Consider the following 13,276-nt stretch of genomic DNA (forward strand, 5'->3'; position numbering starts at 1 on the left):
CACTCTGGGAGTCTATCTCAAATATAAAACTGAAGGATAGCACTCTGTATATCATAGCACTCTGCTTCAGATGGGAATGTTTTTCCACAACAAATCTTGAGGATGGACCCTTATAAACCCTTTCCTTATAATTAGAACAATGATCTCCTCCACAGTATAGATTTATTCCCTGCAGTGGATTCTACAGATTTCCTCTTCTGAGTCACTCCATTGAAGTAGGAGTTGTCTGTTTTATTTGCAAAGGGATGACATCTGGGAGATGTGCAAGGCCTATTTGTTGAATAAATGTATTTAGATATCATTCCTCTGAAAATAACAGCATAGTTCTCATTTGCCAAAAGGAAAATTGAAACGTGAAGAAAATAAAGTTGCCTGTGATCTTAGAACCCTGACTTACACTGCCGACTGACCAGTCGAGTCCTCCTGAGAGGAAGTAACCATTTACTGCCTCTCTCTCTCTCTTCCTCTTTACAGCTGAAGGGAAGAAAAAAAAAACCTCCCATGAAGATTAGCTTAAAAAAACAAACAAACAAACAAAAAAACTAGCCCATCAACCTACATAATAATGCTTCCCTGTAATCTTCTTTTAACTAAATCAGGAAATGGTTAAGTAGGCCCCCAAAAAACCAGCTCAGAAGTCTACCTTGTCCTCCTTTATCACAACTTCCTTGACTTGGAAAGTGATTTCTATGCCAAGGAATGTGCCAGCAGTTATTATAGGCTGCCAAAGTCCTCAACCTCTTCTTAAAGAGCTAAGGCATTTTCCTCCCCAGCATTGTATGACAAGTCAGCAAAACCTGGTCATTTTCAAGCAGAGTTAAACCACATTTTCTCAAATTATTATAAAAATCTTCCCATATCTTATTATGAGACAAATGTTTGATAACAATCATCATTTCTTCTTAAAGATCAAAAATTTCTTTTTTTTATTTTTATTTTTTTTTTATTAGTGAAACACCATGAGGTACAGTTGTAGATTTACAATTTTTTGTGCTTGGGTTTGATTATACAATGATCAGATACCCATCCCTCCACCAGTGCCCATTTTCCACCACCATGGATAATATCCCCCCCACCCCCATCCCCCCATCCCCCCTGCCTCTGTGGCAGGGCAATCCCCTGTGTTCTCTCTCTCCTTTTGGGTGTTGTGGTCTGCAAAAGAGGCATTGAGTGGCAAACATGTTCAGTCCATAGTCCACTTTCGACATGCATCTCCCCTCCCTCCTGGGAGAGTCCTCCAAACACCCTTTATTTGGTGTTCCCTTCTCTATCTGAGCTGCTCTTTCCTCTAGAATGCCCAACTGGCCACTAAGCTATGGAGTAATCCTCCTGGTGCTGATCTCAGCTATTCTTGGGTATTGATCTCATATTTTGTTACTTTATATCCCCCAGATGAATGCATTCTTTCTATGTCTATCCCTCTCTTTCTGACTCATTTCGCTTAGCATGATACTTTCCATGTTGTACCACTTGTATGTAAATTTCATGAATTCAAAAGATCAAAATTTTCTATAGAGGTAGACAAATATTGATCCAGAACTACTAAAAACTTACGAATTTAGTAAATGTATTATATTTACCTTCATCTCAATCCACAGTGATAACAAAAGATCAAAATATGAGATTCCCAAATTTGAAGCCCAGGTCATAGGAAAATCCATTTTAAAAGCTTTCTACTTTTTAATGGATTTTGGTTATTCAATACTTTCATGGACTGAAGCACAGTGGGTAGGGCGTTTGCCTTGTATGCGAACGACCCGGGTTCTATTCCCCCACCTCTCAGAGGGCCCGGCAAGCTGCCGAGAGTATCTCGCCCACATGGAAAAGCTTAGCAAGTTACCCGTGACGTATTTGATATGCCAAAAACAGTCACAACTAGTCTCATAATTTGTTGTAAGAAGTTACTGGTGCCCACTGGAGAAAATTCATGAACAACGGGAGGACAGTGCTACAGTGCTACAATACTTTCATAATAAAATTAAGAGTAAATCTGATAACATGTTATGTATTAATATATATTGATTTTTGTTTACTGAATACATCAGCAAAAACTATATAAATAAAAAAAATAGAGATAAAAATAGTAGAATGTGGCTGGAGCGGTAGTACAGTGGGTAGGGTGTTTGCCTTACACACAACCAACTCAGGTTCTCAATCCCCGGCTTCCTGGTGTTCCTCAAGCAACATCAGAAGTAATTCCTGAGCACAGAGTCAGGAGTAACCCCTGAGCATCGCAGTGTGATGAAAATGAACCCCTGAGCATCGCAGTGTGATGAAAGTGACCCAAAATAAAAAAATAATAGTAGAGTGTTTTGTAAAAGCAAAAAAAAAATATGCCTGTCTGGGTGGATGGATAGATGACGTAAGTGGGTAGAAATGGACTCAATCATATCCTTTATCTTGCAATTGTGATAATAATTACATCCAAAAAGCTGCAATCCTTTAATGCTGAGTCAGATGTTATATATTATATATACATTATGTAACATAATATCTGGCAGGTCGAGTGGACGTTTTAGTTTAGTTATTTATGTCAGTCATTGATAACACAGAAGTACTTTACGAGGAGGATCTGTAGCACTGTAGCACTGTCCTCCCGTTGTTCATCGATTTGCTCGAGCAGGCCCAGGGGCCCAGTAACGTCTCCATTGTGAGACTTGTTGTTACTGTGTTTGGCATATTGAATACGACTCGGGTAGCTTGCCAGGCTTTGCCGTGCAGGTGAGATACTCTAGGTAGCTTGCTGGGCTCTCCTAGAGGGGCAGAGGAATCAAACTCGGGTCAGCCTGGTGGGCCGCGTGCAAGGCATATGCCCTACCCACTGTGCTATTGTTTCAGCACGAGGAGGAAAAATAACAAAATTGGCAGTGCTTGTCTGCTTTGAATATTACTCTTGGAGTGACCATGCTTACCATCTGTGAATTTCACTTTAGATTTATATAGAATAGATTTACTTCTGTGTGAAGCTCCAGTGATCAAATATATTCTTCCCTCCATGCTTGTGAAATCTCACTCATGCGAGCTTGTCTTGAATGCCACTGTACATTACATCTTTTCTGATCTTTATATTTTCTCTCTCTTGAAGTCTTAAGATCATTAAGATCTGAAAATATATTTCTTGCTCTACATTGCTTATCCCCCTTCCCATTTTTAATCCCTTGAAAGCAGGGTGCAATCTTACCTTTATGTTTTCTACAGGCTGAGCCCAGGATGTCAGACTTAGAAGCGCAAGAAAAATGTGTTGAGTTGCAGTGAATTGTGACCCACCCTGACTTCTAGGCCCTCAGCCAGCTTCAAAAAAGCAGAACACAATAGGCCCTTGTATTTGCTGCTGCGCACACCCACAAACATATACTAAACACCTGGAAACATGAGGACACTTAGTTGCTTGGCAGATATTCTCCCTCCCAGGGCCTCTTCTCTTCTGAAGAAACTACTTTGACAGCTGGCCCATTGCTGGTAAGTTGGGGCAGTCCCTAGAATAGCCCATCGTGGCAGCAAATGGCCAAGTTCGCTGTGCCAGGAACCAAGTGAAGAGAAGGGTCCAAGTGGGAGCTTTCTCAATGCCAAGAATGTGCTCTCAGATATAAAACAGAGAGAAGCTGGGATGTTAAATTTGCCCTGAAGCCTTCTCCTTCTCCTGTCTTTCTTCCTTCTTCATCTTCACATTCCCTCTCCAGGACCGTCCACTCTTGTGTGATCTCGTGCAGTTATAGTTCAAACCCTGCTCCCCAGGGAGCAACCTCTGATCTAAGGAGGTCAGCCCATCTCCCACTTCCTCTAGGGGATGCTTCTAGGAGTCACCGTGGCAGCAATGCTTGCTCTTTATTAAATGCAAATGGAACTGAGCAGTTTCCAAGAATTTTAGTAAAAAGTCTATCCCCCCCACCCAAACCCTCAAGACATTTCCCAGATACGGAAAGGATTATTATTATCATTGTTCTTATTTTGAAAACCCGCATCGTTCTCAAACACTGTCTTAAAGGAGCACGCTACAGTAAGGAGAGCACGTAACTTCCAGCATGCAGCCGTCCATTTGATTTCTGCTTCCTTCACAAACATGACAGCCTATAGGATCTTGGGGAGGCTGCAGACCAGTGGAAAGAGGCTTCTCCTTTGAAGCCCAGTCAGGACGGTCAGACTTAGCAAATAAAAATGCAGTATTGCCAGTTCAATTTGAATTTCAGCTAAACAGTGAATAATATTTTAGTGTACCTAGACCCAAATGCATGGGGTGCACTTATGCTAAAACAATGTTTTTGTTTGTCTGAAATTCAAATCGAACTGGTGATCCCATCTTTGAGCAGTCAACCCTCAGCCCATGGAGAGTCAGGACAGTAAAGAGATTTCCCCGCAACAAAAGCTTCTTTGAAAGCCCAGGCTGAATGGCTTTGGACGACATTTCAATTCAGACCTTGCCTTTTCCCTAGAGTGTGAGCTCAATGTCATAGAAAAACAATCGGGAGAATGAACATTCAGTGAACATTCCGCGCCTTCCTTGCCCTCAGCAGCCTGTGGCAAAGTGCTCCCCCTCACCGGCTGGGGCAGAAAAAAGCGCTCTCTTTTAAGATCGGTTTCCCCTCCCCTTTTACAGATTGGATTGTTTCTTGGGTTTGCTGGAGAGCTGCTTTTGCTAATTGCTTGCAGACTGCAGTCCAACCAGGCCTGCCAACTATGGAGGCAGCACGGAGGGCAGAGAGGTAGCAAGTGAGGGTCTGGAGCGAGGCAGGCCTGGCTTGGAATTCTGACTCTGCCACTTTCATCCATGACATGGCAGACAGTGCACTGCATCTCTAAATTTCCACATCCATACCGGAAAATGAGGGGGCTTGGAGGGTAGAGGTGAGGGTGATGTGAGATTAGAGCATGAAGAAGATTCTGCCGAGTGCCTGATACACAGTGTTCCTTTCACCTTAATCACGTTCTCATTATAAGACTTGGATGCATTGCACCTGGCATGGCCCTTGGAATTGAGGCTCCTCCAGCCTTGGACTTGGACATGTGGGAACACAGATTCTAAAAGATTGGTTAACCTTATTCACCAGAAAGGAATCAAGCAATAGAAACTCAACTCCTTTGCAAATGGAACTCCTCAGTCTGACTGGCTGGCTACCTCTAAAGTCAATAACCAGATCACCAAATGACCTCGAACTAGGTCACCACAAAAAGTCCCGAGAATCATAGGTCTCCTTTAATAAGTGGGAACAAGTCAGAGAGATTGTACAGGATTCAGGTGTTTGCCCTGCAGGCAGCAGACCTCAGTTCAATTATAGCACCACATATGGTCTCCTAAACACTGCCAGGAATTACCCCTGAGCATTGTTATTATTTATGCCCCCCAAAATATAAACAAACAAATTTAAGATTAACTTATAGAACAAAGAGATGGTACAAGGATCAAGATTCTTGCCTTATGGAATACGCTGCCACAGAGGCAGGGTGGGATGGGGGGATGGGGAGTGGAAGGGATACTGGGACCCATGGTGGTGGAAAATGGGCACTGGTGGAGGGATGGGTGTTTGATCATTGTACAATTGAAACCCAAGCACAAAAATTTGTAAATCTACAACTGTACCTCATGGTGTTTCACTAACAAAAATTTTTAAAAAATGTAAATGATGGAGAATGGGCACTGGTGCAGGCATGCATGGGTACCAGATCATTGTATAACTGAAACCCAAGCACAAAAATTTGTAAGTCTACAACTGTACCTCATAGTGTTTCACTAATAAAAATTAAAAATAAATAAATAAATAAAAGAATAAACGATATTGATAAAAAAAAAGATTCTTGCCTTACATTTTACCTACCCCCAATTCAAATCCCTGGCAGCACATATGTTTTCCTGTGCTCCACCATGGGTTACTCATGAACAAAGAATCAAGAATAGCCCCTGAACACCACCAGGTGTGGCACACAAAAGCAAGCAAAAAAGTGGGAATAAGAGTGCGGAAGAGGGGCTAGAGTGATAGCACAGGGGGTAGGTATTTGCCTTGCATGCGGCTGACCCGAGTTTGATTCCCAGCATCCCATATGGTCCCCTGAGCACTGCCAGGAGTAATTCCTGAGTACAGAGCCAAGAGTTAGTAACCCCTGTGCATTGCTGGGTGTGACCCAAAAAGCAAAAAAAAAGGGGGGCGAGGAACAAAAGGAACAGAAAGCTAGAAAGGACTTCTTGAGTTTATGTAGAAAGTCTCTTTCTGTCCACATAGGTATGGTGGCTATGCCAAAGGGCAGTGATGTGGTCATAGTCCTTCCCTATGACCTCCGGTGGTTGAGATTGGGTAGAGACATATGTGGCCCAGCCCAAGATGGTTAATGTTGGCAGATGGCTGCAGTCAAGTACATCAAACCCTGAGATTTTTAGTCCCAGACCTGAGCTGAATCATAACTGGAGCTGTGACCTTTTTACTTCTATTATTTAAACTGAAATGAAGTAAAGGTCAATAATCTCTGCAGATATCCTAAGCCATGAAGCATACAGGTGAACCTTAATAAAGCAGGTGGAGGAGTGCTGACCCCTGTCTGTGTAGTCAAAAATTCATATACAGTTATTGATTCGTTCAAACAAAGCTACCTATATATGGCCTGATATTGACTAGAAGTCCCACTGGTAACATGCAGTTAATTAACCCAGGTTTTGTCCATTTTATATAATACTGTGTCCTTTTTAATAGTCCCCCCCACACTCACACACCTTCCACTCAGTACTCCTGAAGCCGCCATAAGAGTCACTCTTAGAAGAGCTGGTGGTGGGGGCATACAGTACATATGCCAAACAGGTATCATCTTAGCCCTATACTACATTATAATTTTTTTAATTTAATTAGGAAAAATGATGGTAAAGGTAAGGTAAAGGCCCTCCCGTTGATCGTCGATTTGCTCGAGCGGGCCCAGTAACGTCTCCATTGGAGACTTTGTTGTTACTGTGTCTGGCATATCGAATACTCTCGGTAGCTTGCCGGGCTCTCCAAGAGGGGCGGAGGAATCGAACTCGGGTCAGCCATGTTGGCCGCATGTAAGGCGAACGCCCTACCCGCTGTGCTATCGCTCCAGCACCAAACGATACGACCACGAAGGGCTGAGCGATAGCACAGCGGGTAGGGCGTTTGCCTTGCACGCAGCCAACATGGCCGACCCGAGTTCGATTCCTCCGCCCCTCTCGGAGAGCCCGGCAAGCTACCGAGAGTATTCGATATGCCAGACACAGTAACAACAAAGTCTCCAATGGAGATGTTACTGGACCCGCTCGAGGAAAAATGATAACAAAGAGGAAATACATACACAGTACGCTTCTGTATTTGCCCATGCTTTATCATATTCACACAGGCAACTGCAATTTTTGATAGAATGGCTGGAGAGGTTATACAGGGGAAAGGGTTCTTGCCTTACATGTGGCTGACTGGGGTTTGATCTCTACCACCCCAGATGGCCCCTAAACCCCACAAGGAGTGATCCCAGAGTGCAGAGCCAGAAGTAAGCCTTGGGCATCACTGTGTATGTCCTCAAAACAACAAAATTCTGCTAGTAACTGTGAGCCACCAGTGGTACACACCAGCATCAAAGTGTTAGATGTATTACATCTATATAAGAAGAAAATGCGCATTTAAGTGGACCCAAATCCCTATTTCCAAGAGTAACTCTTGATGAACATGTTACATTACACAATTATTAGGTCATGGAGCAAAAGCAGTACAGAGAGAATTCTGTCATCTGAGAAAGAGAGAGGGGTCAAAGAGTGTGACTTCCTTTAAGCTTTTATAACCATCCCTAAGCTGTTTAGTGGCACCTCCACGTAGATTTTATTGTTATAGTAGTGCTTTAGGTCAGTTCTCTTTGTAAAGGGCTTTCTGTTACATGCAGACACAGATGCACTGAGTCTCCTTGGTTCCCAGGGTCCAGCCTTAAACCTTTGCCAAGCCTACTGCTACCAATTCCCAGAAATGTCATCCTAGAATCACAGGAAGGAGAACATTGTCATTGGCTGATTCTGATACCAGGGAATTCTTTACATGGTACCATTCATTCTATTTAATTCCCTTTCACGAAATTTCACATTTTTGGTTGGGGGGTATAACTGGTAATGCTCAGGGGTTACTCCAAGCTTAGTGCTCAGGTGTCACTCCTGGAAGTTCTTAGGGGATCAAACCGGAGCAAAGCATGTGCTCAGCCTTTTGTGCTGTCTAGTCCTAAATTTCATATTTTTCCCCACCAAATCCCTCAGCAATTCCATTTTACGGGTGAGGTGACTAAGGCTAAGAAAATACATTTGGTGTTAGCAGCATTGTTCTTTTGAGGCTTATCCTTATCAGGTCATCGTCCTCTATTATTTTCACCTGTATTTTCTCTGTGTTTTTATATCCTAATCTCCTCCTCTAAGATGATAAGTCACATTGGATTAGGACATTCCTTATGACCTCTTTTTACCTTAATTACCTCTTCAGAAGACCTTTCTTCATACACAGTCATTTTCTGAGTTACTGGGTATTAAACCTAAACATGAACTGAGGGGGATATTATTCGTCCCAGTACAGAAGTTATAAGGTCACAGAGCTGGGGACATTGAGCTAGAATTCAAATGCAGGTCTGTGTATCTCCCAGGTTCAACATTCTTTAGCTCTCAAGACTTTACATGTTCTCATCGCAGTCAGATTTTCCATCTACCCACCTCTACCCTTCCTTAACGGGTACAACAGGGGATTCAGAAATGAGGAAGATGTATCTCTACCTTACACTCAATAATCCAGTAGGGACAGGAGAGAAAGGTAAATACAGTACACAAACACGATAAGAAGTACACAAAGAATTAGAAGATCTGGAGGAATTAAACCAACATATGAGAAGGAGAGAACAAAGAGAATACTATAAAGCTACAAAGAAAGGAGAGATTGCAATCAGCAAGGACAGGTGGGAGGCAGGCAGAGAAGATGGGGGAAGCAAATAGGATCAGGGAAGACTCAGGAAAAAGATGAGATTTAAGAAATAAGAAAATTTGGGGGAGCACCTAGGAAACCAACCATGGGATACCAATTCTTGCTTAGCTACCTGCTGGTTATATGATCTTGGGCAACGTAATCTTGTTTTTAATCCTTCAAATGTGGATTATAATAACAGTATTAAAATAACAGTTTTCTGGAGGCGAATCAATAGAAAGATCTCAGCAAGCATGAATATAGTGCTGGCACTTCAATAGATGTCAACTATTATTATTATTTGAGACATCTCAATGTAGGATTTTCAGTAATAGAGAAAGGAATTGTAGCTTAAAAGAATAAATGAGTTAACATGGTTAACCTTTGGAGTGTGAGTGATGAATATAGACTTGTTTGGGTAATGTAAACTCAAATAGCAGCTATGACTTTATTAGTAGTACATAGATGCTGTGGAAATATTTCTTTCATCAAGATGTATAAAACACTGAAAGGGGAGAAGGACAAAACTGAAAGATGCATGTAAGCAGGGAGCAAAATGAATAAGATAAGAAATAACATGAGCCCAATAGGGGTGGGACACTCAGCACTGGGAGGTCAAGAGTGACAGGGGAAGGGAATAGAAAGAAGAGGAGAGAAAGTGAGAGAGGGAGGGAGGAGAAAGAGAAATTGAATGAAAGGGATGTGGGAGGAAGGGTGGATGAAGGGAGGAAGAAAGAAAAGGAATTGGATAGATCAAATACATATGGTTGGCAACCAGTAGAATTTTACTGATCCAGAAGAATAAAGATCCAAAGTTACAGGACTATAAAGCATTAGTTGCTGCCTATACTCAACCCTATTCCACTTCCTGCGTAATCCCCCCTTCCTTCCAATGCCTTTCAAATATTCATTCTTCTCTAAGTGGCTACTGCTCCATAAGTGAAGCACTATCCTCAAACTCAGGCTATCTCTTTAAATTCGTTCAAGAGATGGGTCCAGAGAGATAATGTAGTGTTCAAGTGCTTATCCTGCATGTATCTGACTTGGGTTCGATACCCAGCATCTCACACAGTCCCCAAGCACCATATGGGATGGCCAGGAGTGATTTCTGAGTGCAGAGCCAGGAGTAACCTATGACTACCTGTGGTGTGCCCCCACCAAGAAAAAAGAAAAGAAAAGAAAAGAAAAGAAAAGAAAAGAAAAGAAAAGAAAAGAAAAAGGGAGACCCAATTTTAGGTGAGAACAGCCCAAATGTCCACCACTGAGAAATGAACTGATAGACAAAATATTTATTCAAACCATGAACTATTATTTGACAATAATAAAGATTATTATTTTTACTGATTGAGGATACAACATGATTAACCTATAAAATATTATATCAAATAAAAGATGCCAAGTGCAAACAGCTATATATTACATGATTCCATGTAAACAGAATGTTTGGAAGTGACAATTCCATAAAAATTAGATTAATGACTCTCAGGAGCAGGAAGGTGAGAGGTAGGGTGGAGAGAGAGGAACAACAATTGTAAATGAGTTCAAGGTTTCTTTGAGTCTAAAGTCGATTGTGTTGAGAGCTGAAGAATTGTATGAATATGTACTATTGAATTGTATACTTTAAGTAGGTAAATTTCATTGTATAAATCTCACATCTCAAGCTGTAATAGTTTTTTTCAAAAAAACAAGGAGAATATTTCTAGGAAAAAAATGTTCTCCAGGATAAAATATGATTAGAGTGACAGCTAGGAGGTCATGGTTAAAGGAAGATTAGAAAGTAAATCTTTGGCTTCTTCCCTCTGGAAAGAAAGATGGCAGCCGCTTGGGAGCTTTGTGGAAAGCCAGGTATGAGCTGGTCGGGATGGGGCGACTAAAACCTCATGGGAAGGGGGGCTTTCCCAGCTCGTCCTTCACACCCTACCGAGGTCACCAGTTGCCCCCCATGAGCGGCTCTCCGGCACGGCCATGGCTCCAGAGCACAGAAACCAATCTCTTAATTATCTGACTCTCAGCAGAAATACTTCCAGCGTTAATAAGTAAAAAAGCAGAAATCCAAAACCACGTGGCCGCTATTGTGGCCGCGTAACATAATTTAATTCTTGAACACAGCTGTAGAAAGCAAATCATTTCACAATGCCTTCTCAGCATGTCTGATTTGGGGGTGTAAACTCTAAATAATAATGGTGCATCTTTTATTGAAACAATGAATCTAGTCAAAGTAGATAGAGTGTTCACTAGAATTCATCTGCCTCACAAGCATTGGGAGGATTGGGGGGGGGGGATTTATTGGGGTTCTTCGTGGTGAAAAATAAGTATTGGTAAAGGGAAATGTGTTTGATATTTGCATGACCGAGACCTAAACCTGAAAGCTTTGTAACTTTTCCCACAGTGATTTAATAAATAAATAAATTTTAAAAAGAAAGTAAATCTTTGTTAAAGGAGAGTGACGCTGACCAAGGTCAGGTTTTAGAGGGTTTGGGTTGGGGGACAGTGAGTGGACTGAGGAAGCAGAGTAGCTGTCAAGGTACCCTTATGGAAGAGGGGACATTATGTTTTTCATTTCCATAATGTCCCAAACAACATTCACCAATATGTGTTTCTGCTGCCATGAGAGGCCCGAGGAAGATGGTTCTTCTCAGGAGACATATACTTGGGAGGAAACATGGGGTATTTCTTAGGTGAAATGTGAAGAGGGCCCTTCTGGATGGAGGTAGTGAAAAACCTGGTATGATTTTATTTTTTTTCCTTCTCTTTCTCTCTGCAACAATGATTGTGGTGGTGGCCTGGAGCACAGAGGACAGGACCAAAGATTAAACACCCTTTATTGCTGAGTTGTTGAACAAAGAATCAGCACACTTGAGAAAGGTCATCTGATCTTCTGTGGTCATCACCTAAAAAAAAAAAATCAACATTTGTCAAGCCTTTGAGATGTAGAAATTGTTTGTTGTCATTATAACAAACTAGCATAGTCTAGTTTTATCCTTGCTAATAGAACTAGTGTAGCCTAGTTCTGGCCTTGCTGATAAAGAATGAATGGGAAGAAAGCCTGAAAAGTGGCCAGAGTTGAGTAAAGGAAAGTTTTGTTTTTATTTTTGATTTTGCAGATATTTTGGGGAAGTGAAAATCAAATATATTTGTTAGGAAAAGAGAGTTAATAGAGAGGAAAAACTTTCAAGACCCATGGTAGCCTAAAAAATAAATATAAAGTAGGGAATGTAGCAACATACAATTCCAACAATGGATGTCTTCCCCTTTTTCCAGGAGAGACATCAAAATTCAAACCCAGGTCAAATACCTGACATTTTGAACCAAAAAGAGAAGTCGAGAGAGAATATGCACTCATCAGCCTGTACACTTGACTTCTGAGCCAGGCAAGTGGAGGTTGGAATTTGGAGTCCTTGGAGTGGAGCGATTTCAAGAGATGACGAGTGTCTATGACTGAAATAACCATGCATGCAATGATTGCCTTTGTGTATCAGCATCCTGGCAGCTGTCCATGGTGAATGACTAGCAAAGAATGCTACAGATGGCATTTTATTCTTTGGGTTTTTAATTCTATAGTCAGTTCTTGAACAGAATCTTCATTATTTAAAAAAGTAAATAAAGTCACACCCAGAAAGGGTTGAACTGTTTATCCTATGTCCTAGTCCCCCACCTCCCCATGTTCCCCCATTCCCTTTAATGAAATTAGCTATTCCGCTGACAGCCCAGTGCTGGTCCTCGCAGAACAATACATGCTGTGCTCTCTGTGAGTGTACTTGTGATGAACTTTGAGCCATGCATCTGTAGCAGAGGAGGAACTCTTATTCCCCAACAGCTAACCTGAGCTGGGGATTCAAGTTCATCTCTACTCTACCATGTTTTTATTAGAAAAGGCTCCTGGAGGACCACAGAAATAAATGTAATTTCCAAATCTCTACCTCATTGCCATGCATTCCCAACTATTTTCTTTCTCATCAGTTTGTTGTTACTCCAGGACCATTTCTGCAAAGAGAAGGGGGATATTAAAATCAACATTCATCCTCATTTGCCCCCAAGTCATTGTGGTATCTGGGCAAAGAATGTCTATTATCAGTGTCATTACTCCAAGGCTTCCTTTGATTTAAAGCAGAAGTTGGCAAACACTGTATGTGTTTTACCAGATAGTAATTATCTAAAGCTTTGTAGAACATAGGATCTCTGTTGCAACCTCTCAGTTTTGTGCAATTGTAACACAAAAACTGCCAGAGATAATACCTGAACAAATGAGCCTGGTTGTGTTCCAATAAAACTTTATTTACAAAAGCAGGCAATGAGTTAGAGTTAGCCTATGAGCTAAGCTTTTAGAATGTGGATTAGCAAGAAGACTTCAGGTGAATTGATAG

At 41.6% G+C, this 13,276-nt stretch overlaps 1 protein-coding gene across 1 annotated transcript in view; it reads left to right on the forward strand.

Moving 5' to 3' along the window:
* RNLS (renalase, FAD dependent amine oxidase) overlaps positions 1-12,390 on the forward strand; it is a 432,063-nt gene extending 419,673 nt beyond the window's left edge. Inside the window, exon 7 of the mRNA XM_056120953.1 lies at positions 12,174-12,390. Within this exon, the coding sequence (XP_055976928.1) occupies positions 12,174-12,278 (105 nt within the window). The 3' untranslated portion in view covers positions 12,279-12,390. The remainder of the gene's footprint in view (positions 1-12,173) is intronic.
* Positions 12,391-13,276: the final 886 nt, after the last annotated feature.

Source organism: Sorex fumeus, unplaced genomic scaffold (assembly GCF_029834395.1).
Source record: "Sorex fumeus unplaced genomic scaffold, SorFum_2.1 ptg000043l, whole genome shotgun sequence".
NCBI lineage: Eukaryota > Metazoa > Chordata > Mammalia > Eulipotyphla > Soricidae > Sorex > Sorex fumeus.